General features: G+C 43.0%; 1 protein-coding gene across 3 annotated transcripts in view; it reads right to left on the bottom strand.

The window, feature by feature from the left end:
- The window catches only part of GABRB3 (gamma-aminobutyric acid type A receptor subunit beta3), a 258,047-nt gene that overhangs the window by 114,385 nt on the left and 118,308 nt on the right, over positions 1-25,354 (bottom strand). For 2 of the 3 annotated variants that reach the window (XM_084841777.1, XM_084841778.1), the window contains exons 1-3: positions 23,186-23,356; positions 22,783-22,874; positions 22,264-22,331 (exon numbers count right to left, since the gene is read on the bottom strand). In XM_084841777.1, the coding sequence (XP_084697903.1) occupies positions 22,264-22,331; positions 22,783-22,874; positions 23,186-23,265 (240 nt within the window). In that variant the 5' untranslated portion in view covers positions 23,266-23,356. Of the gene's footprint in view, positions 1-22,263; positions 22,332-22,782; positions 22,875-23,185; positions 23,357-25,354 lie in introns of those variants that run through there. The other variant, XM_084841776.1, reaches the window with a different exon arrangement.

The raw sequence follows: 25,354 nt of genomic DNA, 5'->3' as shown, positions 1-25,354 counted from the left end.
TTGGATGAAGAATATGCAATCTTAACATTTGTTTGCAATGTTTATATAAATACCAGTGGTCAAAACAAGTGACTAGATACTCCTTTTGGCAGAATAAATTTAACACTGAGAAAAATGCTGAAGTTAGTATTAATCAGAATTAAGTGAATGGAAGGCAAATGCTGAGAGGATGAATAATTAGTGAAAAATAGAGCGGAGGGGTGTGTGGGGGGGAACAAGCTGCTTTTTGTGGGTTTCAGTTATATAGAAGACAGAAAATATAAATGAAACTAGGATGCAAGAGAGACCCATTACATTCAAAATGGTGCCTTGCCATATAAAATAAAGTATCATTTGAAGCCACATTGCAACACTGCATTCTGTTGAAATTCCATGGGTTTGGCCACAACCTCTAGATTTATACCCTCCAAAATCTAATGGATGAAAACAGGGACACTCTTGGGTATGTGTGGGCAGAGCTAGAGGAAGAGTCTGGCAGCCCAGCAGGGTGTGGCAGCCCAGCAGTGTGGCCTGCAGGACAGTGGTGTGACCAACACAGGCCAGACTCTTATGTGCCACAAGGAGGAACCAAAAGCACATGCAAAACTGACGGCTTCTGATGACAGAAGTAGCATGGCAACCTATATAGGAAAGGAAAGGTTCCTCTTGTGCAAGCACCAAGTCATTGCTGACTCCTAGAGGGACGCTGCTTTCGCTGGCGTTTTCATGGCAGACTATAGCAGGGTGGTTTGCCATTGCCTTCCCCAGTCATGACTACCTTTCCCCCAGCAAGCTGGGTACTCATTTTACCGACCTCGGAAGGATGGAGGGCTGAATCGACCTGAGCTGGCTACCTGGGACCCAGCTTCCACTGGAATCGAACTCAGGTCGTGGGGAGAGTTTTGGTTGCAATACTGCTGCCTACCACTCTGCGCCATGGCAAATTAAATATATAAAAGGCATATATAGGGAATATATAGGGCATTGATCCCATTTTACAGGAAACCATGAGGTATAGCTAGCCCAACTCAGTGAATTCATGGGCATAATTCTCCAGTAGAAATAACAGTAAAGTAACCATTGAGTGCTTTGAACATTTACAGACTACTTTCATCTCATCACTGAACAATTGCAGCCTCCTGCCTCCCCACACACTTAGAATTAAGAAGCAGGGTGTGACAGTGATGGCATAGTTCCAAAAAGAAGTGTGGCAGTGCTGTCAGGAAAAACAGGGAGGGGAATCCAGCATGCACTTCTTTTTGGCATCCTCAAACTTGGGACCTTGATGTAGAGTAACAAGCAACATCTAATGTACTGACTGAACCACAATTTCCCCAGACAAAAAGGATGTCAACTGCTTCTAAAAGGGGGGGGGGAATGCTGATTAAATTATTTTCCAAAGAATATAGCAAAGTCCATAGGCTGTGGAGCAAGTGGTTGAGGGTGCTTGCTATTGCTTTTCTTCTTACAAATGTCGCAGGCTGTGAAAAAATGTGCAACATTTGTAAGAAAAACGACAACAGCAATATTTGCTCAATACTCAAGCAAAAAATGCTTAACTGTTAAAAGCACACACATACATCAAAATGTTTGCCAGGATTGAGGAACCCACCTCTCTTTTTTTAATAGAGGGGGGAACATGTCAGGTTACTCAGGGAGACATTATGCAAAGATTAATCCTTAAATGGCATATTGCTAGTTAAGAGATACCCTGCCCCCAGCACCGACCCCTTCCAAACTGAAGGGAAACCAACCATTTTACTCAACAATATAGCTAGCTATCATAGCTTTTTACATTTACCGACTCCCTGGCAGAGTTACATTATCTCTTTTCTCACCATTTATTCTGATAGGGACTAGCTAATTAAAGAGCTATGTAAATTAATGTAGTTGGTAAAGTTTGTTTCCATTACACACTCATGCATGCGTATGCTTTACCAAATGTTCAACACTTTTTGAGCAAAATAACTACCATTTTTGTGAAATTTATTTTTATTAATATTTTTAATTTAAAATGTATGAAAAGAATGCCAAGACTTTTTTTTAAGGGATAGAATTCTGTATTGCCTCTGAGATAGTCTTGCCTACCCAGCAATGGGGAAATAGGATAGGAGACGACAGAAAGAAAAACTATGAAGTTCTATTTAATTCTTAAGGGTCCAAATTCAGGTTTTAGTTGGGCAATAAAATGTTCATGCATGTAAGCACACCTATGACGCTCTAAAGATTCCTATAGATATTTTTTTCCTACAAAGTTGGAGACAGTTATTTTAGGAGGTTCTATGATACCTGCCAAACAGAGATTAGGGAAAACAAGGCAAGCCATAGTAGCCTTGAGAAATGTGATGTGATGATCAAATCTTCCAGTATATAAAGCCAAGACGAATGTGGCATTTTCTGGAGGAATCTCAATCTGACTCAATCTTGACAGTAATATGTTATTCAAATGTACTTCACCATCTGGATTTTTTCCCATCAATGCCTGATGCTTGTACTATCAAGTCTTAAAAAAACAAACAGCTGGCTGTGTACACGCTTGCCCAACAGCCACACGCACATGAAAATTCCAAGTATACTAAAAGATGTATGGGACTGGACTGTCTGAAGCCGAAGCCATGGAGGGTAGAAAGGGCACACTGAAGATTACAACTATACTTGAAATAAGTTCATGTTGTATGCAGCATTAGAAATGCTATCCTTTTACACAAAAAATGAATGATTAGTAAATAAGGAGCCTGAAGAATAATGGGAAAGATGTAATCCTTGGGAAGCACGGAAAAAAATTACTTCTCGGACTGACACTTCTCTGCTTTCATTACTTTCATCAACATCATATCCAATTACTGCTCACTTCTGCAATGATTTGTCATTTGTGAAAGATAAACAATTTTTCACTTGGCATCCATATTAATTGATAACATCCATCTTCTAAATTGTCAGTACAGTTACCATAACATTTCTCAGTTTTAATTGGAGTCATCAGAAGTGGTCATCACAATCTACATACTTTATCACAATACCCTATTTTAAGTCCACTGTTTTTCTTATACTAAAAGTGGTAACTCAGTCCCGCATGTTTATTAAAGACATCTACAAATCCAGAGACAACAGCAGAGAAAGAACATTACAATAGATAACTAATAATGGCTTCTTATGTTATATTTTGTATTTAGGTATGGATACCCAAGTACAAATGACATGCATACTGTGTCAGTTTTGAAAAACACACATGTAATCTGCCACTTTCCTCTTTAGGATACACAAAAGAGATTACCAGAAAAGGCTGGCATTCTAAAGGGAAAACCAGTAGTTTATACATATACACAACCTTCACAACCGACATGACAGAAGCACATTTTTGACAGTGGTATCTGTATAATATTGTAAGATCTTGAGCAAGGAACGGCACTCCTTGAGGTCTGTATACTGTCCAGAACTGATGGTGCATTGCTAAATAAATGTTAAATAGTAGTAGTGGAAGAATCTTAGGCACACTCTTTTCAATTTACATACTTTGCACAACAATGTGATTGCTATAAAACGGCCAAATAGTTCACAGTGTAGCTATCAATTTGGACTTGTTTCTATGTCTGCATAATTCAACAATATTTGATTTTCTACTTTGAAAGCTAGCAAAGAGGAGCAGGCTTCTTTAAGCCAGTTCTTCTGAGATTATGACTAAATGAACATACACTGACAAACTTAAGGTCTATTTACATCTTTGCCAGAGAGCGAATACTGAATAATATGCCATCAAGCAATGGAATCATGCATCTGCCACTGCACACATGCATAACATGTTAAGAGCTCCTATACAAGTACATTCCTATATGCATTTGCCCAATATACATGACACTTCCACACATCTTTTTCTGAAGTGGGAGATGTATGGCAGATATATCCACATAAGCCCATTTTACAATTATGGTGCATGTGTGATGACAGACAGGCATGATCCCATTGGTAAAGCTATCAACTGTTACAGAGAATCTAGTGATATCTTATGACCATCCCCATTCAGTCTACAACTGCCTACTTCTTCTGAAGGAAATGGGGAAACCTACTCAGGCAAAAGGTCTGCATGCATCAGAATGCACACAGGGCTATGAATTATGGTTCTAGGCTTCCAGCACCACATTGGAAAGAACACATAGAATGGATTGTCAAAATCAGTGGAAATAAAGAATTCAAAAAATTCCTTCTGCCCTTAAAAAGTAAAGTTCTGAACTCTGAAGAAGGCACTCATGAGCACTTATGCATCTGAATTATTACCAGATGTGCTTAGCTAACAAGTTCAAATTAAGATGAATAGTAGTTGTATCATGAACCATATTTTTTCCTTCACAGTTAAAAAGAATTGTATATAATTCTATTACTAAGGCAACATCAACATCTAATTGCAAGGGTAAGTAAATGAAGATGAAATAGCCCAAAATATTTTAATTGCTAAAAAAGGACAATTTGATCAGGGTCTTTTGTCAGCTTGATAATTAATGTAGTCCTTTCTCAGAAAATGGGGTTGAATTCTTATAATTGAATAGCTTTTACCCGGTTGTTGCTGGGAACAACTGGCATCTTCCCTTGAGAATGTGTTTTTGTTGTGAGGTTATAAAATTTTCTCAGCAATCAAAATGCAATATGGAAAAATTTGCTTCTTTTTCCTCCAGCTAGCAACTGAATTCTGCTATGCATTACTATACATGGGATTGTGTGTGTGTGTGTGTGTGTGTGTGTGACCTTGGAAAGGCTTGCTCTTAAAGGCAGCCTAGAAATATTTTAAATAAAAATATTTTAAATAAAAATAAATAAGTACAAATGTAGAGCTACGTAAAAGAAAAATGAATTACTGGACAATGTATTGTTAGATACATTACTAGGCAATGCTTTATATATTTTTGTTTGTTTCCTTTATATCCCACCTCTCCTCTAAGGAGCCCAAGGCGGCATACATTATCCTTCTTATCTCCTTTTTATCCTCACAACAACCCTGTGAGGTAGCTTAGTCTGAGAGTCAGTGACCAGCCCAAGGTCACCTAGTGAGGTTCACTATGTAAAGACCAAAGAAATTTCACAGAAATTGGGGAGAGTGGGGAGAGATAGGAACTATCACCTCTTATTTTTTCTCCAACACAGCATCCCCAACTCCCTCCTCAATCCCCCCACCCTAATTTCTGCTCCTACCCCACTCACTCACCTATGGATGTGTGAACCTACACCTGCCCCTGTTTGCCAGTCCCTGGACCATGCTCGAGCCCCTCTCACGCTCGGTGAGCAGCGCACACTGACCCCAGGTGCAGGCAGGGAGCATGCAGGGGCAGGGGCTCAGCAAGCTGGGCTCAGGGGTACAGACAGAGGTGGGTCTCCTGGATTCCCAGACAGAATTGGGTGCCCTCACCAAACCTACACTCACCACCCCTCTTTTCCAATCCACATTTGCCCATTTGTCTCATCTCATTCCCCTCACCTCATGGGTGGGGAGGGGATAAAAGTAGGGTTCCAGTCCATTGCCCTTTGCTCCAGCTCTTTCCCCTTTACCCCTTGATTTTGCCCTACCCCATCCTCTTTTGTTCTCTTTCCCCTCTGTGTGCCACTGCTGCCATACCTGTAATGCTATAGCAGCCTCCACATTTTGGGTGCCATCTAGGAAGGCTGCTTAATTTACTTTATTCAAAACAAAGCGACTGGCTTACAGATCTGAAGAGAACTCCACTGCTGTATTGTCCCAGTGATTGAGACAGAAACAGCAGTTACTGTGGTGATTCAGAGTGCTATAGCGGGCATACATTTGACAATTTTTGGGGGAGGGTCAAATATGCATGGCCTTCCCTCCCCATATTCTGGTTGGTTTCCAATGTTCTGTTTCTCTGTCATGATTAGACAGATACTTAAATGCTCCTATATTTTTGAGAAGACCACCTTATATGCAGCTCCTAGGCACTTTCCCATCCAGGCACTGACCAAAGATTGGCTTAGCTTTAATAATATCACAGCATTATGTGCCATCAGACAAGTCCTTGTTACTGAAGTGTTATTGCAGTGGTGATGACAACACAACTGCTTCTCCATAAACATAAGTTTTGATCTTCATCCAACAGTGTCTAGAGTGAGCAGCAAGGTTCTTGCACTCATACAAGGGAAAGTCTGTGGTTTCCACCAACTCCCCCTGCACCATATCTCACACCATACACTAGGATTCCCCAGCCCTTGATATTGGCTTTTGGGGGGCACAGGAGGATGGATGCAGCAAGGAGGAGAGGGATGGATAAGTAGAACTCCACTCATAGTCATTATGATCCAACTTACACAATTTTTTGGGGAGGGGGAAATGTGAATTATTTTTTAAACTTCATGTGGGCTAAGCAATCCCCTGTCCTAGCACTAAAACATGGAAGCACTCATGTAGCCCTTAATGAAAGGGAAGCCAACACTGGAAGGGCTTTTTCATTCTTTCACAACTGCCACATCATTTTGTTTCTCTCTCTGTCTAACTTAGCTCTTTGCTGTGTGCTCCTCAATTCCCCATGAACTAACATCTGTATCTCCCATCCTTTTTTTAAGGTGGGAAAAGAATAATAGAATCATAGAGTTGGAAGGGACCTCAATTGTCATCTAACCCAGACCTCTGCCAATGCAAGAGATCCACTTCTACAGCACCCCTGATAGATAGCCATCCAGCCTCTACTTAAGGCAGCAGCTGTCCCATCCCATTCCCTTCACACCATGGATGGTGGCAATGGGGATAAAAGTTGGCACCAGTCTATCAGGAAGTTCTTCCTAATTAGTCAAAATCCTCTTTCTTTGTAATTTGAACCTACTGGTTTGAATCCTTCCCTCTACAACAACATCTATGTGACTTCCCTTGTTAAGATGGCAATCTTAATAATCTCTTCTCTGGGCCATAACCAACTCCTTCAACCTTTTTCCATAGGACTTTGTATCTTCCACAGTCATTCTCACTCTCTTCTAGAAACACCCCAATTTGTCAATACCCTTCTTTAACTGTGATGCCCAGAACTGGGCACAGTATTCCAGGTGAGGTCGAATCAAAGTAGTATAGAATGGTAAAATTTCTGTTCATAATGTATATAATTCTGTTTATGATGCATAAACAGATATAATTCTGTTTATGCAGCCCAGAAATGGATGAACACTTTTAGCCACTGCATCTCACTGCTGACTCATATTTAGCTTGAGGTCTACTAAAAAAAACCCTATATCCTATTCACATGTGCTGCTGTCAAGCCTGTTGTCTATCCCCCCTACACCAAGACTATTCATCCTTCTGTTATGTATGGAGGAATCACGTGAGTGGAAATGGATCTTCTGGTTTCAAAACATACCACTATAGCTGTTTCTAAAATGAAAGATAAAGAACACATCTCTTGTTAATGGATAAGAACATTATTTATGCAAGCCCTTGATTTCTATTTTGAAGCATAAGCTCCTTTATGTAATTTTAAAAGCAATTTACAATGCCACATGGGCAGACATGCCAGGAAAAAAGGGTTTTGAAGGAGCCACTTTACAATGCATCAAAAGCCTCAATCCCTATTTTCTAGAAACTCCATTCCACAACTCAGAGCTTGGTCACTGGGTTAACCATAAGTGGCCACATTATTGAAGTGGTTCCATTGTAAAGATCAGCTGATGAACTCTCATATGCATTTTCTAATTCCTGCACATCTTTTTGCTTTTCATATAAAAGTTATTTGGGCCTTTTGGCCTGCATCCCTGAAAGTTATGATGACAGAAAGACAAAATGGCAATCCTATACTGCTGACCCCCATCCTGCCAGGCACACAGGATTCATTCCACCATAAGTTATCCTCACTACTGAAGGTGTAAGCATGGTTGTAAGGCTCTACAAAGGTCACCTAACTTTACGTGGGTCACAAGAGTACCAGTGCTGTTCTTTTTTTTCTTTTCTTTATAAAACATTAAAAACATTCTTCAGAAGCAGTGCATGTAACTGGTCTCATGGCTTAGGTGGTGCTGTTACACAACAGTGCACATTAATTCTTGACTCTCAGCTTCTCCATGTAACTAGTGGTCTCTCTCTTGCAGGTAGGTAGGGAGGCAGGTAAGTGTGGATGGAAGAAAGCTTCCAGCATCTACTGTGGAATTGGTATCTGTGTCTTGTCATATACAGGAGAAGGCCTTTCACATCTTTTTGCCTGACGTTTTTCCAAGATGTGGTTGTATATTATCTCTCTGTTTGCTGCTATTTGAATACTAAACTGCCTTGTTACTAGGCAGAAATCAGATTACATAGCTTGGGTCACAGACATCATTCATGCTTTACCCTTTTCTGATTGGCTTTTCACAAGCCTCTGAATCTTGCTGTCTTGTACGATTGCAATTGGTTCATAGTCCAAGAGAAAATGGACTCCCTTTGGCCAATATTTCTCTGTTAAATGGTGGAATATCTATTGCCCAGGAGATTCAGATTCCAGATTGGTGTTTCCTGTCATGGAGTAATTTCCTGCTCTCTTCGCACTCTGAATCATGTGTTCAGGCCTCATGGAGGTTCCTTGCCTCCCAGGCCTCAGAATCTGGCTTTGGAAAATGAGCTTTTAACTCTTAGAATCCTATGCTTTGCCTTTTCATACCTTTTGATTGCCTTTTCATTGCCTTTTCATTTTAGGCTTTAAAAGATTGCTTTGTTAGACAGTTTTAGAAATGCCTGTTTTTCTTTTATGTTCGAATGCTCAGTGATTCTGATTTCCTAACAAATAAATGTACTTTTATCTATTGCATAATGTGGCTAGGGATTTAAACTCTTTATGCCTATACAGAAAGTATAGGTTTATTCGAGGCATCCTCAAATACCAAGAGGGCAAAAGGAAAACCTTTTTGATGTGATGGCAAGCAAAAACTACCTTTTTAACATTTCCATGATTGTTTTTTTAATTTGATATTGGAACTGTCTGTATGTACAACTTATAGGAGTTTTGGAAGACCCCTGCCTGACTCTAAGGTCTTCCGTAACAACGACCACCACAAAAAAGCTGTCAGCAATTTACAGTAATCTGTACAGCCTCCTCTTCTGCGCTCTCATCTCCTTTCCTTTTTTCCCTTTTATATACTGCTGGCAAATGACAGGCAGACTGACAGCCGGACTACATGGCTGTGTAACAGAGATGGCATACTTTGTTAGTGTTCTTTCACCCTTACGAGATCTGATCATTTTCTGTAATAGTACAGATCACAGAGCTGCAAATTAATAATGTGCCATTCTCTATACATAGCATTTGGTTCCAGCAAGTATATACCTTGTATAGTGGATGTGGAAAACACTTAAAATTTTTACATAACCTATATAAATGCTGCAACAAAACAATGTTTTATTTTACTTGAATCAGAATTTGCAGCATTAAGTGGTTTCCTATATCATTAGCGCTTCAAAGGATAATAGATTTCTCCAAAAAGCCTACAGTAAAACACCAAATTCAACAATTAAATATAAACTTCAGTATAGCACCCTCCAAAAAGCATATATACAACATACAAACATTCCCCCGTCCCCAAGCAAATATATTTCTCCCTCAGACTCACAGCCTACATTGTACAGCAGCCATATAGATTGGGTGTCCTTATAGAAGTTATTCTGAAAGATATGCCTAATGGCATATTAATGGCACTTAATGTATGGGAGTACATTCCCTACACTGAGAGGACCATGTCTCATGAAGTCATATGAAGTTATCTATATGGTGGGCAGAGGAACTCTGGGAAGGAGTGGTACTACCAGATAAACAGCTCAGGAGCAAGAACAGTCTTTAAAGAGTGTGTATTCTTGCTGCCTCCTCATCTGAACTCCCGTCATAAGACAAAGGATTTATTATTTCCTTAATCAGCATATCTAGTCATGTAAGTGAGGACTTAACACCAAATTCCTGTTTCTTAGTACTAAAGGTCTCTAGAAAACAAGTAATCTCACCCATGGGGAGTGCTTTAAATTTTTTCTTGGAGTGGCTACCCCACATCATTGTTCATCACCCAAATCCAGAAACTTTTTCTACAGCACTAAAACTACCCTCTCAAAAGTGTGTAGTTTATTAAGAAATCATTGGACTTGCATAGCAAGCCACTGCACAGAAAATGCCATGGTGAGTAATTTAAAGTGGTCTCTCTCTGCAGTTTCTTACATTTTTAAAAAAATAGTTATTTTAGGGCTCACAGATAAATAATTTAATCTGCAGTTTAAACAAGTAAAGTTGATAACTGGTGGGACAATTTTAGGACAATTTTTAATCACTAGTTCTGATGTCTTACTAAAAAAAAGAAACAAATAAGTATTAGAATGGGCTTTGCTTCTAAAAATTAGTGGTAGCTTTTGTTTATTAAAATATATTTATTGTCACACTTTCTATAATATCTTTAAAAACACTTGCACAAATGTTTTAGTAATATGAAAATTATTTATATTGAATAAATTGTTTTCAAAGGAAGATGACTAATCAACTAACAAAAAATCTTTACTTGGTTGAAAACTTTAATATGTATGTTTTATTTTCTTCATGTACAATACTTCTTTTTCACCTATCCATACATGCAGATATAAATTGTTTTGCTTGTTTTACTACCATCCATCTCATTGAAACAATGGGAGACATTTTAGCATATGTTTAACCATCCCACTGAAATCAATCGTCCCAATCCAGCAAGAGAGAACACAAATATAAGAAGCCTTTCACGTACATTGCTAATGTATTTGGATATCTGGACATATATCCCATCCAAATCTCAACACCCATATGAGCTCTACTGAATTGGATGGATGTGTCTCTTGATATGGAAGGGGATGTATATTGATGTCCAAGGCTGCCAGATACTACCTGTCTGATTAGTTGCTTACAGCCAGATGGGGGCAATGGGTCATATAACTTCAGCTGTATCATAACCAAGTCTTGTCCTCATGAATAAGGAAACTACATGATTTCTGTAACAAATCGCCCATATGAGAGTTGGATTTGTATGTGTGCATGCATATTTGTGAGTATCTATCTATCTATCTATCTATCTAAAGGGTGACAGCTAGGAGCAGAAGAACTAGAAGCCATTCTACACCAGTGGAAGCATTGGAACTATGGAACCATTTTCAGGTACTTGAGGAGAAGACTGGAGGACAGCCTGCAGTGGAAGAATTACAGGGGAACCTGCATGAGAGCGAGTAAGAGGCTGAAGGACAGACAAGCAGAGGCAATGAAACCAAGGCCTACAACAACAAGAAGAGAAGAGTAGTAGTAATGGGACACTCCTTGCTGTGTGGGATCGAAACCCAAGTATGTCGCAAAGACCTGTGGACTTGCCAGGTATGCTGTCTCCTGGGAGGATGGATTAGAGACATGACTGAAGGGTTGCCTGCACTAATAAAGTCCACTCACAGGTATACCTTTCTTCTCATCCATGTGGGAACAAATGATACCACCAAATGGAGCTATGAAGAAATCATGTCAGACTTTGAAGATTTGGGAAGGAACCTCAAGAACTTTGGGGCCCAGATAGTTTTCTCATCCATCCTTCCAGTAGTTAGCAGAGGGATAGAAAGGGAATGAAAAATACTCCAGGTGAATAACTGGCTATGAAGGTGGTGCTGACGAGAGAGATTTGGATTCTGGGACCATGGGCTATACTTCCTGGAAGACGGACTGTTGGCAAGGGATGGGTTGCACCTCACAAAGGCTGGGAAGAAAGTGTTTGGGCACAGCATGAAGAACTACATCTTTAAACTGAATCCTAACGAGAAGGGGGATATAAAGTTGGGAGTAACAATGGATGAAGGCTCATGCACCACAACAGAGGGAACAGCTCAAATAGCGCCCAATAATAGTTTTCACAAACATGTAGGAAGAAAGCCAGACTATGAAGCACATGGTCTTCAATGTCTATATACTAATGCCCAGAGTATGGGAAACAGACAGAACGAACTTGAACTCTTAATACAAGAGGGAAATTATGACTTATAGGTATAACTGAGACTTGGTGGGATGACTCTCATGACTGGAATACAGCAGGTAAGGATATAACTTGTTCAAAAAGAACAGGAGGAACAAAAACGGAGGTGGGGTTGCACTATATGTGAAAAATACATATCTCTGCACAGAAATACAGGAGGAGGTTGGTAGCCCCATCAAGAGCATTTGGGTTAAAATAAATGGAGCAAAGAAGAAAAGGAACCTGGTGGTAGGAGTTTACTACCGGACACCCAATCAAGGAGTAGACGAGGATGAAACTTTTGAAAAGCAAATAGTCAATGTTTCAAGGAAGTATGATGTAGTGGTAATGGGGAACTTCAATTTCCCCGATATTTGTTGGAAGACAAATTCTGCAAAACATGGTCCCTTCAAGAAATTCCTGACTTGTGTGGCGGACAACTTCCTCCTACAGAAAGTAGAGGGAGGAACTAGAGGATCAGCTATCCTTGACTTGATCCTAACCATCAGAGATGACTTAGTGGATAAAGTAGCAGTTACAGGAACTCTGGGGGAAAGCCACCATGTTAGACTTGAGTTCTTGGTTCTAAAGGAAGCAACAACCAAGTGTAGCCAAACACATATCCGGAATTTTAGGAAAGCCAATTTTAATAAACTCAGAACAATGGTAAGTAAGGACCCATGGCAAGTGACTCTAACAAGAAAAGGAGTCAAAGATGAGTGGGAGTTTTTTTTAAAAAGAAACTCTTAAAGCACAATTACAAACAATTCCAACAAGAAAAAAGGTGGAAGACAACAGAAGAAGCCAATGTGGTTTCACAAAAAGTTTAGGAGGTGACCTGAAAACAAAAAAGGACACATATAGGAAGTGGAAGGAAGGACAAGCAACAAAGGAAGAGTACAGGCAGGTAGCACAGAATTGCAGGGATGGCATCAGGAAGGCTAAAGCTGTGAATGAGCTGAGATTAGCAGATGCTAAAAGCAACAAAAAGCCTTTCTTCAGATACATGCATAGTAAAAGACAGAGGAAAGAAATGGTGGTTCAACTATTAAAAGAAAAGGCAGACGTACACAATTCCTACTTTGGCTCAGTTTTCTCCCAACAGAGGGTCTATGACCCCACTGGCAAAGGCGAAGTACAGGCTGAAGGGGCAGGATTGTAGCTTGAGATCAATAGGCATATAGTCAAGGAACACCTAACTACTTTGAATGAGTTCAGATATCCAGGGCCAGATGAACTGCACCCTAGAGTAATAAAGGAACTGGCAGAAGAACTCTCAGAACCGCTGTCTATTATCTTTGAGCAATCATGGAGGACGGGTGAACTGCCAGATGACTGGAGGAGGGCTAATGTTGTCCCTATCTTCAAAAAGGGTAAAAAGGAGGAACCTGGGAACTACAGACCAGTCACTCTGACATCAATTCCTGGGAAATTTCTGGAGCAGATGATAAAGCAATCAGTCTGTAAGCACCTTGAAAACAATGCAGTGATTACTCGAAGCCAACATGGATTTGTCAAGAACAAATTCTGCCAGATGAATCTGATCTCATTTTTTGATCAGGTCACCTCCCTTGTGGACTGTGGGAATGCTGTGGACATAGTATACCTCGACTTCAGCAAAGCTTTTGTCAAAGTGCCCCATGATATCCTGATGAGCAAACTAGCTCAAAGTGGGCTAGATCAGGGGTCCCCAAACCCCGGGCCACGGACCAGTCCATGGCCTGTTAGGGACCGGGCCACAGTAGGGGTGTGGGAACCCCCCCTTACCTTGAGGCGATCTGTCCCTGCCCCCCACCCCAGAATCCTCACCGGCCCTGGCCGGATCCGCTCCACGGTGAGTCTGTGGAGCTGCCGGCCAGCTCCAGCCCTGTTCTTTGCAGTAATAGCCTATTTCTGCAAAGAACAGGGATGTAATTTGTGTCCCAGCAGCCGGAAGTCTTCCCCCGGCCGGCAGCTCTGCGGATTCGCTGCGGAGAGGAGCTGGCCAGGGCCAGCGAGGATTCGGGGAGGGGACGGATTGCCCCCCCACAGACCCAAGGTAAGGGGGGTTCCCACACCCCTACTGCAGCCCGGTCCCATCCCCACCCCCAGTCCGTGGAAAAATTGTCTTCCATGGATCGGTCCCTGGTCCCAGAAAGGTTGGGGACCGCTGGCCTAGATGAAACAACGATCTGGTGGATCCACAGTTGGCTACAGAATTGGACTCAAAGAGTGCTTATCAATGGGACCTTCTCAAACTGGGGAGAGGTAATGAGCAGGTTACCGCAGGGCTCAGTCCTGGGCCCAGTGCTCTTCAACATTTTGATTAATGACTTGGAGGAGGAGGTGCAGGGAATGCTGATCAAATTTGCAGATGACACAAAATTGGGCAGGATAGCTGATACCTTGGAAGACAGAAACAAAACTCAAAGTGATCTTGATAGACTGGAGCGCTGGGCTGAAAACAACAGAATTATGTTTAATAGGGATAAAGGCCAAGTTCTGCACCTAGGAAAAAGAAACCAAAGGCACAGTTACAAGATGGGGGATACGTGGCTCAACAACACTACAAGCAAGAAGGATCTTGGAATTGTAATAAATCACAAGCTGAATATGAGCCAACAATGTGATGTGGCTGCAAAAAAGGCAAATGTTCTTTTGGGCTGCATTAATAGAAGCATAGCTTCCAAATCCCGGGAAGTACTAGTTTCCCTCTATTCAGCACTGGTTAGGCCTCATCTGGAGTACTGTGGCCAGTTCTGGGCGCTGCACTTTAAGAAGGATGCAGACAAGCTGGAGAGGGTTCAAAGGAGGGCAACAGAGATGATCAGGGGACTGGAAACAAAGCCCTATGAAGAGAGACTGAAAGAACTGGGCATGTTTAGCCTTGAGAAGAGAAGACTGATGGGAGATATGATAGCACTCTTCAAGTACTTGAAAAGTTGACACAGAGAGGAAGGCCAGGATCTCTTCTCCATCATCCCAGAATGCAGATCACGGAATAATGGGCTCAAGTTACAGGAAGCCAGATTCTGGCTGAACATCGAGAAACACTTCCTGACTGTTAGAGCAATACGACAATGGAACCAATTACCTAGGAAGGTGGTGGGCTCTCCCAAACTGGAGGCATTCAAGACGAGGCTGGACAGCCCTCTGTCAGGGATGCTCTGACTTGGATTCCTGCATTGAGCAGGGAGTTGGACTTGATGGTCTTATCATCCAACCCTTCCAACCCTACTATTCTATGATTCTATCCAGAGGAACATTTTGTCTTTTAAACTGGAGTACATAAATCCAATTTCCAACTTCAATCACTGGATCTGTACTTTCAAATCCAAATGCTTCAACAATCATAACACGATTGCTTTTGACTCTGATGAAAGTGAGCATATGTTTCTCCATTCTTGTATATATTTTCTCCACCTATTTTATTTAGAATATTAGAAACTGATAGCTCATTTTAATCAAGAAATTAAACATAACTGGAGAGTGAGAAGTTCATGTTGTGAAGTATATGGTTGACTTCAAGGCAGGATGGGTGAGAGGACTGGCAGGTCCATGACTATTCAAACCCTGAGTGCCATCTTTGGGAAAGGCTGTATATACATTTAATAAATAAACAAATATACCATTCCTATGATGCATAGGAATGGGAAAACAAGCAGGCTGGTTAGAGGAGGAGGAGGAGGAGGAGGCAGTGGCGGTGGATAAAGAAGTCCTTATCCAAAAGATTGCAACAGATGTGCTAAGAAAAGTGTAGCCACCTTCCTCCACATTATGATCTGTAGTTCACTTCAGTGGCCTATATCTGCATATATAAAACCCAGTTCTTAACATTACATCACATTCTAGTGTGATCAAGAAGCAGGACAGGGGATATATATATATATATATATATATATATATATATGATAGAATTTGCTCACTTACTTTTCAGCAGCTGGACTTTCAAGGGTTCAGGACACTAGAACCTCCCACCCCAGCAGTATTCCTAACTGTAGTCCTTTACATTCTCTCATATATGTGAATGGGTGCAATTAGTTCCTATGGGAAAAAGTAAAGTGTTGGATTTTGATACAGTTGCAACGAGGGGTTGAGAGTGGCAGGGATCATGACTCCTTCCACACATGCACCCATCACCAATTAAAAATACACTGGTGCCCTATCGAATTATCCCATCTCAGACCTAGTGATAAAGATTCCTGTTGATGCTGCCATAAACCAAATGCCATTTTAGTTCATATGTTTTGGAATTTCCCTAAAGTTGTACTATTTGGGTAGCATGTGAGAACTAGGATTAATCTTACTTTGTTTTATTCACTGAATCTTAGTTTTAATGCTTTAATCCTAGGATATATTCCTGTCCTTTGGGCACTCTCTAAACATCAGGTGCTTTGGTTTCAGGGAGCTGCTTTAGTGGATAAAAACACTATCTTGCAATACTGGAAGTCCCCACGTTTCTCCTCAGTGGAGCTTTGAGTCATGCAAAGATTTTCTTTTGCACTAAGGGGGAAAAAATCAGTTATAATCAGCATGACACCCCTGAGACTTTTATGTGAATATAGCAAGAGTAGTTGCTCTATATGTTACCAGAGTTCTTCTGCTGATCCAAGTATCTTTTACCTGTTTCCTTTTACCTCTCTCCCATTTTAAGTTTTCATTTCTATCTTCTTCCATTCTTATTTTTCATAACTTGCTATATCTGGCTACCGCCCCTACTGTCTTCTTAATATTTGTTCTTCTTATTCTCTTGTTATGTGGACTAGAGTATGGGAAAGGGTAGAGAGGATGGGCGGGTTATGCGAGCCATCTCTGTTGTACAAGACTCATCATCACCATCATCTTTAAGATGCCATAGAAAGCATCCTCATGAGTACATACTGTAGCTACACTAATTTCAAATCAATCTGGTTGTCTAGATTTACTAGATTTTGTTTCTGCAGCAAAGGAGACTTAACCTAGTTATCCTCATTGAATTTATAGCAAAAATGTGCTCAGATAGCTGTGAACAGCTCCCCTGTGTCATCAGTGTCAGGCTGTATAACAAGTCAGCTTGACCAGTCTGAAGGTAGCAAATGTAGAAATACCCATAGTGCCTTCTTTCCCAATTAAAACTCTCAAGTGCTGAAGATACAGTTGCTTAGGGACAGGAGAAACACAGTCTATCTGAATTTTCTTAAAATTTCATCACTGCCCAAATCAGTAGTACCAACTTAACACAGTCTTTAGTGTGCTGAGGATTACTTCTGCATAACAATTCTTATATAACCATTCTGTATGTTCACTCTGGTATAAATTGGGAGACACATTTATCTTATAGACGTAAGTGCACTCTCCAAAGGACTATAGGTGGGATGAATAGATATTCTGAGATAAATTAAGCCAGTAACTAAGAACTGATACTCAACTGCTAATCAACCCACTATAGCAATCCCTAATAGTCCTCAGTTATTGTTGTTTTCAATTATTATTGAATATATCTACCAAACTAATTCACATCTGCTCAGCAAGAAAGGTTCAGGAACATCTTATAATTTCTAAAATTGGAAGAAGGAAGAAGACACCCAGACATGCAGCCTAATGTCTGGTGATGATTTTGGATCAGTGGGAAGACTGAACCCGGAAAGGACCAGCAAGTAAGGCTAAAGAAACTGCTGTACTGTTTGTTTTGATTATGTAACTAAAGGGGCAATTGCACAGGCAATGCATCTAGCTAGGTGGGTGTGGTTGCCAGACACCACAATCATCAGCTCTCTAACATGTATTTAAGATGTTAGTGGTGTGCAAGGAAACTTGAGAAGTGTTGCAGAGGAGCTTGTAAACCCTAGGTGGCTATTTAGAGCTCCCTTTTGATCACCAACAGATGTTGAGCATAATTCTGGACAACTTTTGAAAATAAATAAGTATAAATACAACTAGTACAGGCCCATTGCAACCATTCTTCTCTATGATATCTTGCCCCAGCCTGCTGCCCTCCAGATGAGTTGGTCTGCAACTCCCATAATTCCCAGACAGCATGGTCACTGGTTATACTGGCTGGGAATTATGGAAGTCCAACACATCTGGAGGGCACCAGGTTAGGGGAAGGCTACTTTACTCTATCCCAGTAGCAGGGTAGCTACAGTAGCTCCTTAAAGAGAAAAATGCTCTGTTTTCCACCATTTGGACACAGGGAGGCACAATTTAAAAGTCCAAATACAATCCTGTTAAGCATCTAGAACTCCATAAACTAGTATTTTACAATTTACCAAAACATTTGTATATGCAACATTAAAGCAGAAAGCTTTTTAAAGCTAAGAATTGGGAATTGATTATATATGCTATAATACTTGGGTAACAAAGCCTGTAATACTATTATGAGCTGCCCATAAGGAAGTATAATAAAAACCTTCCTAGTGATTTTAATTTATTTTCATACATCCACAGAATTTTAAACCTCTGCATTTAAGGTAGAGTTGGGATTTTAATAGACCAATTATGCAAAAGCTGATTCCAATGACTAGGTTTAATTCAAAGAGATTAGTATCATTATTACCACTACCAAGTTTAAAGAGGGTGCCTGTAATGCCGTAATAATTATTGAGGTTAAGTTTTTAAACCTGCAGTATCTTCCTGGGACTGTGTGGATCTGATTATTAATTCTAATGTGGACAGCCAACGTGATGGTTCAGCTGATATTGATTTTTTTAAAAAATGATGCTCCATAAAGAGGCTGTTGTTTTTAACACCACAAGTTGGCACTACAGCTGAGAAAGCCCTGAACCAAAACAGGCATTACTTTAAATGTGTGTCTAGAAGCTATGTCCTCTTTTCATTTTTACTGTAGAGTAGGCAGAGGGGGCCTGATCTGGATATTAAAAGCCACCTACCCCCAACCCCATGCTATTGTCTCAATGTAAACTGGGGAAAATGAAAAAAAGATACAGCTGCTAGACACGCATTTAAAGTAACGTCTGTTTGGCCCTCTGTCCCTTGTACCCACCCCAATAGACTTCAGTCAGCAGGAGAGCCTGTAACAGAATGTCTGATGATTAGAATGCAAAGAAGGGGAGAAAGAAATGCCTCTCCATTCTAAGCAGATTAGTGCTTTAAAGCTAGGAACTAGCACCTTGAAATGAAGACAGAAAGGAATTGATGACCAGTGAAGTAAGACTGTAAGTAACATGCTACATCTAGTGAGCCTGAGACAACACTCAGGCAGCAGTATTTTGGACCCACTGAAGTTTTGGGATTTTTTCAAGGCCAGCCCCACATAGAGTACACTGCAACAGTCACGTCTGGAAGTTGTTAATACCTAAATAGTCATGGCCAGTTCTAACCTTTTTTAGAAAACAACACAGCTGGTGTACCAGGTGCAGCTGGTAAAGAAGGACCCCTAGTCACTGCTGCCACCTGAACATCCACTGAAGCAATCATATTAAGAAACCCCAACTAATGCAGTCTGGATCCCTGAATTGACTACCAAACAACAGTACTTATCATCCATAGGCTTTGGGCCAAAACAGACATTACTTTAAATGTATATCTAGAAGCTATGTCTTTTCATTTTTACTCTCATAAACTCTACCCACCCATGCTAAAGTCCTATGTTTTACTATTCCTATGTTCCTGAATATGTTGGTGGAACCTGATGTCACAAGGGAAATGCAAGATTTCACAGTACTAACGTAGGGATCGGTAGCACTTGAAAAGGAGAGTCAGAGGACAAGAGGAGATGATTAATCCTTCTCCTGCCCACCAATTCTCTCCTGAAAATCCCATCCTGACCCCAGGAGCTTTTCCTCAGGTGGGTTCCAGAAATGGAAGTAAGCCCACCTGTGGGGGAAAAAAGCTTTGGGAGGGGAATTTACAGTGAGAACATGGCTGCTTAGGAAGGTTTCAATACCCTTCCCACTCATCACTTCTCCCTTGTAATTGTCTTCTTGCTCAAAAATTCCCATTATCTGAGCAAACACATGATTGGGACCATGTGTCTGCTGAGATAACATCCAATTCTGTCCTTAGTTGACAGTAACTGAGGGTACAGAACATGTTTCAAGTTTGTATTGTATCGTAAAACAATTCCTTGTGTTGTTCCATTTCCCTGCTAATTCCATTTGGAACTGGATAATACAGAAAGCCAACACTTGTTTGGCCAATGATACTAAAAGAAAATACTCTGAACATATACACTAGCATTTCCTGAAGTTGGAGAACAGTGAACATCTAGTCAAAAGGCATGCATAAAATGGATCAGACTGTTAAGATGCACTCCTACCCATACTTACTTGGAAGTTAGGCCCATTAAACTAAATAAAACAGGGCATTGTTTCAAGTAAGGGGACAGGAAATGCAATTGATTCATTTCCTGTTCCCTGCACTTCACTATCACATCCAAAAGGGCCCTATTCCCAAGCAAATAGAGTTAGGATCAGTGCTAAATGTCAAACAGCATAAAGGAAGAGAGGAAATACCACAACTCATATGCCAGGGCAGATATCCCAGGACAGGTAAGTATCCCAGGGTAGATAAGTAATGTATTCATCATCATATTAAAAACCAGTGTCACAGCTGAAATCAGGAAATAAAAATGCCTACCTCCTAGATCATTTCCAACTATTATGCATCACTAAAGAACTACAGAAACACAAAGAACTTTTAATCTGGCTTTTAAACTTAATAGATTTGAAATTCAAAAACAGTTAGGGATGTAGAAAGATATGAAGTTAAATAATAAATAATTGTAATGTCTTTGGCTACTCAGTAAAAATTCATATGCTGATATTTTTAAATCAATTGCTTATTCTATATGAGACACATCTTGTAAGATGGTATTTTCCAAACAACAAAACACCACAATATTATTTTAAGCCTAATCATAGTTGCATAAAAAATACAGTAATCTCTCAGGTCAAATAACTACAACATACACAAAACATTCTAACCTAATACAGCACAACAGAAGGAAAAACCATTAAATATTTTGTCCAGTTTTGCAGCTGACTATGCATTACCTAAAGAATTTTAAATTAGTACAATCTCTAAATATTTTCTTCATTCTTGAAATCATATGCTTAAAATTTTTCCAAGCAGTAGAACATCCAGCATGTTTACTAGTAAAAATATTTATATAAACAAGAGTCAAAACCCAAGGAGTAAAATATATTAGGTCAGTAGAGTTTCATATTTATGTTGTGGTTTGTACATACAGTCTTTTGTAAACCAGTTCACGTTCATAAATAAAGCATTTCAATGAGGTATATTTAGGACTGTAGAATAAGATAAAGTGCTTGTACATATATATCCCATTTGTTCCTGCATTTAATATTGGGGAAAAGTGTTTCCCAGGTTGTTAGGAGAATCTCACCTCACATGAGAGCTTTGTTTGAAGTAAGCAATTAGGGCTGCAATCCTTTACTCACCTACCTGGGAGCAAGTTCCACTAAACTCAGTGGGGCTTAATTCTGAGTAGCCATGTACAGGATTCCACTGCTAGTCAAACAAAAAGTTTACCATGTGATGAAATTAAACAGAAGTTAACTTAAAGTGAATGCAGCTGCAGTTAATTCACTATGTCAGCAAAGCCACACATGTGTTACTTTGCTCAATATTATTTGCACGTATTATTTTAAATGTTACACGCTAAACAGCAGTGACAAGCAACATGGCTTTTTAAGTACAACCTGATCATGATTTCTTAGTCAGCGCAATGCCTCTTTCACGCACAATAAAAACAGTGCAGTTTTAAAACTCTGATTATGGTGACATCTGCAAGCCCCACAAGCAGCAGGAACAACAGATACATCTGGGCAACAGAAGTTCCTTTTCAGCACCTGAGACAGCACTCTGAAATCTGGCTGTATTCCCTTCGGTATGCTTTAGCATGCTGACTGCTGTGCTGCCTTCAACTGAACACCCACATCCAAGTTCAATATGGCACACCCAAGCCAGCCATTATACTGGCTTTTTGCTGCATCACAACTTCTCAAATCAACAAGAGGTCCTTGCCCAGCACAGAAGTGTAACATAAAACATTGGGGGGGGGGGAGTACAGTATATAACAGGTTCAGGGACACCTTTGACAAAAAAAATGCCCATGGTTAACACCCAGTCCCTCTGTTTATTTCAGGCACATGCAAAAACTTTCAACGAGGTGAAGGAGATAAGACTGTCTTGTTACTAAGTGTCTTTCATCACCAGCTATTTAATGCCCTGCTGAAAGGGCCTCTGCTTCAACCTCCCTCAACCTAATGTCCCCACTAAACATACTCCAGGGCCCTTCCTTCTAGGATAATCACCCAAACCAAGATAGAGTATCACTCAAAAATCCTTAAATCCAAGACCACCCCCGCCCCAACCCTTTCCATGTTGAAATCACCAAAGACTCACCATGTTGACTTCAGAGACCATGTCGATACTAGCAATATCTATGTTCATCCCGACATTCACTGGGGGGCCTAATGAAGAATGAGAGATGGCGTCACTTTGCCACGGAGTTGCTAGCAACATGTTTTCTCTCTCCCAACAGAAGCCCCCCCCCCCTTCACCTATACACAGGGCCCAAACAGATACTTTAAATCAGTGCCTAGTAACAATGGTGTTTTTTTTTAGTTTTGGGTTTTCATTTTTACTCTAAAGAAGGTACAGGGAGACTGATTTGGATCTTAAAGCCCCCCTGCCCCATCCTGCACTCTAGGGTCCAAATCCGGATCAAGGTCTCTACATCTACTGTATGGAGAGAGAGAAAAGTGATGTGGCTTCTAGACACAGATTTAAAGTAATGTCTATTTTGGCCCACAGAATCAAGGACAGACAGAAACATGCAGCCCACAGAACAAGAGGGAAAGAGAGAGAGAGAGAGAGAGAGAGAGAGAGAGAGACCAAACCACCCCACAGAGGACTTCTCACCTCCAAAATCCGGTCTGAGGCGAATGTCGTAGCCTTTCAACAATTTGTCCACAGTTTCTTTCACGAAGGACATGTTCCCAGGATCGTTCACACTGCGGGGGAAAACGGGACTCGAGGGGCGGGTAGGGCAGAAATGGGTGTGGGGGGAGAAGTCAGAAAAGAGTGTGGAGAAGTGAAGGCGCGATACGGGGAAGCGGGAAGTCCAGAGCAGGGGAAAGGAGGTAAGGGGGGTGAGGGAATGGAAAGCGGGCGAGGAGCAAGGAGGGCAAGGAAGGGGGGCCAGGCGGGGGAGGAGGTTGGGAGGGGGCAGGAGAGCGCTGGTCAGTTTGGCTCCTGGGCGAGCCGCAGCCCGCCCTTCCTCCTGCGTCCCCTCCCCTTCCCTCCCGCCAGGCGGCGCTCCTACCTCTGGGCGCAGCAGACCACGGCCACCAGGACGGGAGCGGAGAAGATGCCGAAGAGCCTGCCTCCCCCAAAGCCCCACATCCCTCCGCTCCGGGCTCCCGCGCCGCCGCCGCCGCCGCCGCGCGCGGTTCCGGCTGCCCGAGAGCCGCTGAGGAAGAGGCGGAGGCGACAGTCCCCTCCCCCCCCTCCTCCGACACTCCCCCCTGCTCCTCCCGGCGCGGGCGGCTGCTGCGAAGCTCCTCGGGAGGAGAGCGACTGAGGCGAGCTCCCCCGCCCCCGCCCGCCCCGCCAGCGCGCGCACACACGCGCTCGAGGAGGGGCCCGCCGCCCGCCGCCCGCCCGCCTCGCCTCGCCTCGCCCGGGCGAGCAGCGCTGTGCGCTGCGCCTGCCGCTCAGGGCACTGGCGAGCCGCGGGGCTTCAAGGGGCGCCGCCGCCGCCGCCGCCTCCCCCGAGGAGATGCTGGCCGGCTCTGGACGGCGCCCATGCCCCGGAGGCGCCCCGGGGCCCTTGTGCCGGACGCCTTTGGCCCGGCTGCAGCAGCCGCCTCACGAGCCGGCAGCAGCCCTCTTTCTTTCCTCTCTCCCCGCGCGCCGCCCCGCGCGCTCCTCCTGGCCGCCGCCGCGGAGGCCGCCGCGGCCGGCGACAGCGCCGATTTCGCCGTGCGCGCTCCGGGGCGAGCCGGCCGGCCGGGCGGAGCGGCGGGCGGCGAGGCAGGCGCGCGGGGCGAGCGCGGGCGGCAGCCACAGGTGAGGCTCCCGCGGAGGCGCTAAAGGGAGCGCTCCGGGAGGGCCGCCCCTTCCCCGCGCCCCCAAGCCGGGGCGGGGCGCGGGCGAGGACTGCGGGCGGACGACGGGACGGGACGGGACGAGGCGAGGAGCTGCGGGCCCTGGGCGCGGGAGCCCCGCCTGCAGCGCTGGCGTCTTCTTCCTCCCGGCCTGGCCGGCTTCGGGGGCCCTTCTGGCACAGTCCACTCGGAAGACGCTGCGAGGCCCCCTCATCGCGCTTACGTGGGCCTCTGGCGCGCGCGCGGACTGCAGAATTTGGTCACAATAAACGGTTCCCTCGCCTCTGCTGAGATGTGTGTTGCCTCCCTTCCTCCCTCTTTTTTTACCCGGCTTTTCCCAGAGGCTCGAGTCAGCTCTCAATAATAAACTCACTGCAAGGCAGCAATAAGTCCCCCTTTCCTCCGGCGAGACAGTTGGGTGATGTTAGACCCATGGATCTGCTAGCTGAGAAAGAATATTACTTCACTATTTAAAAAGGAGAGAAAGTGGTAAGCCAGCCCTGCTGCGTGTGGGGTCCCTCTCGCTCATGCTGCTGCCGAGTGGGGCCCTGGACCTCTGCCCCCAAAGGCCTGCCCTGAATGCACCACTGCCCCTTCTGCCTTCATATCCCCACCCCCCCTTTACGGAATGGTGGTGGCCACCCACGCCTGTCCTTGGGCAGGGGCATTCTGAGGCAATCTAAAGATTTGGGGGCCAGGCCCATAGGACGCAAATCTGTGTGTGTGTCTGTAAATTTAGAAATTACGAGGATTTCTTTCAATTTCCCTAAGCTTAATTAGGAGATGGGGGGGGCTGTTGCAGCATGTGAGAAGGGGAGGACCTTCCCCCCTTTCATTGGCACCACTGAATACTCTAGACCTGGGGCCTTGGAAAATAGATTCAGGGCTGGGCCTGGGCCTGGGCCTGGCCTGGGGAGGGGCCCTGGAGTTGGCTCCATGTGGGTGGCATTTTCACAGACACCATGGAAAACTTGAGACTGCAGCAGCTTCGGTGCAGCCCAACTGTAAGTCCAGCAGCAAATCCTGACACTGGCTCCCTGTCTGCTTCCCCCTGCATCTGGTGCAAGCTCCTTGCTCTTATGTGCAAATCCTTCCGTTAAGCCTTGCCCAACTTATCTCTCTGCTCTTATAACCTGCTGCTACAGGGGTGCAGAACCTCTTTCCATCTGTGGACTGAATTCCACTTTGGAGGAACTCTGGGGGTTCAAATTCCAGTGATGGGGGGGACCAAATGCAAAAGGGGCAGGATCACCCCACCCCCCAAAATGCCAGCATATTGTACCTTGAAGCTCTTACTCCCTGTAACTAAGCCTTCGGAGAGGCATTTCGACTTTTTAAAATGGCTAAAACCTGGAAGAAGCAAGGGAGAGGGAATCCTCCGAAAG

This window comes from Heloderma suspectum, chromosome 3 (genome assembly GCF_057233095.1).
Source record: "Heloderma suspectum isolate Gila_16-S chromosome 3, 16-S_ref, whole genome shotgun sequence".
NCBI classification, from domain to species: Eukaryota; Metazoa; Chordata; class Lepidosauria; order Squamata; family Helodermatidae; genus Heloderma; species Heloderma suspectum.
Note: the sequence above shows the minus strand (reverse complement) of the source record. Positions and strands in the feature narration are given on the sequence as shown.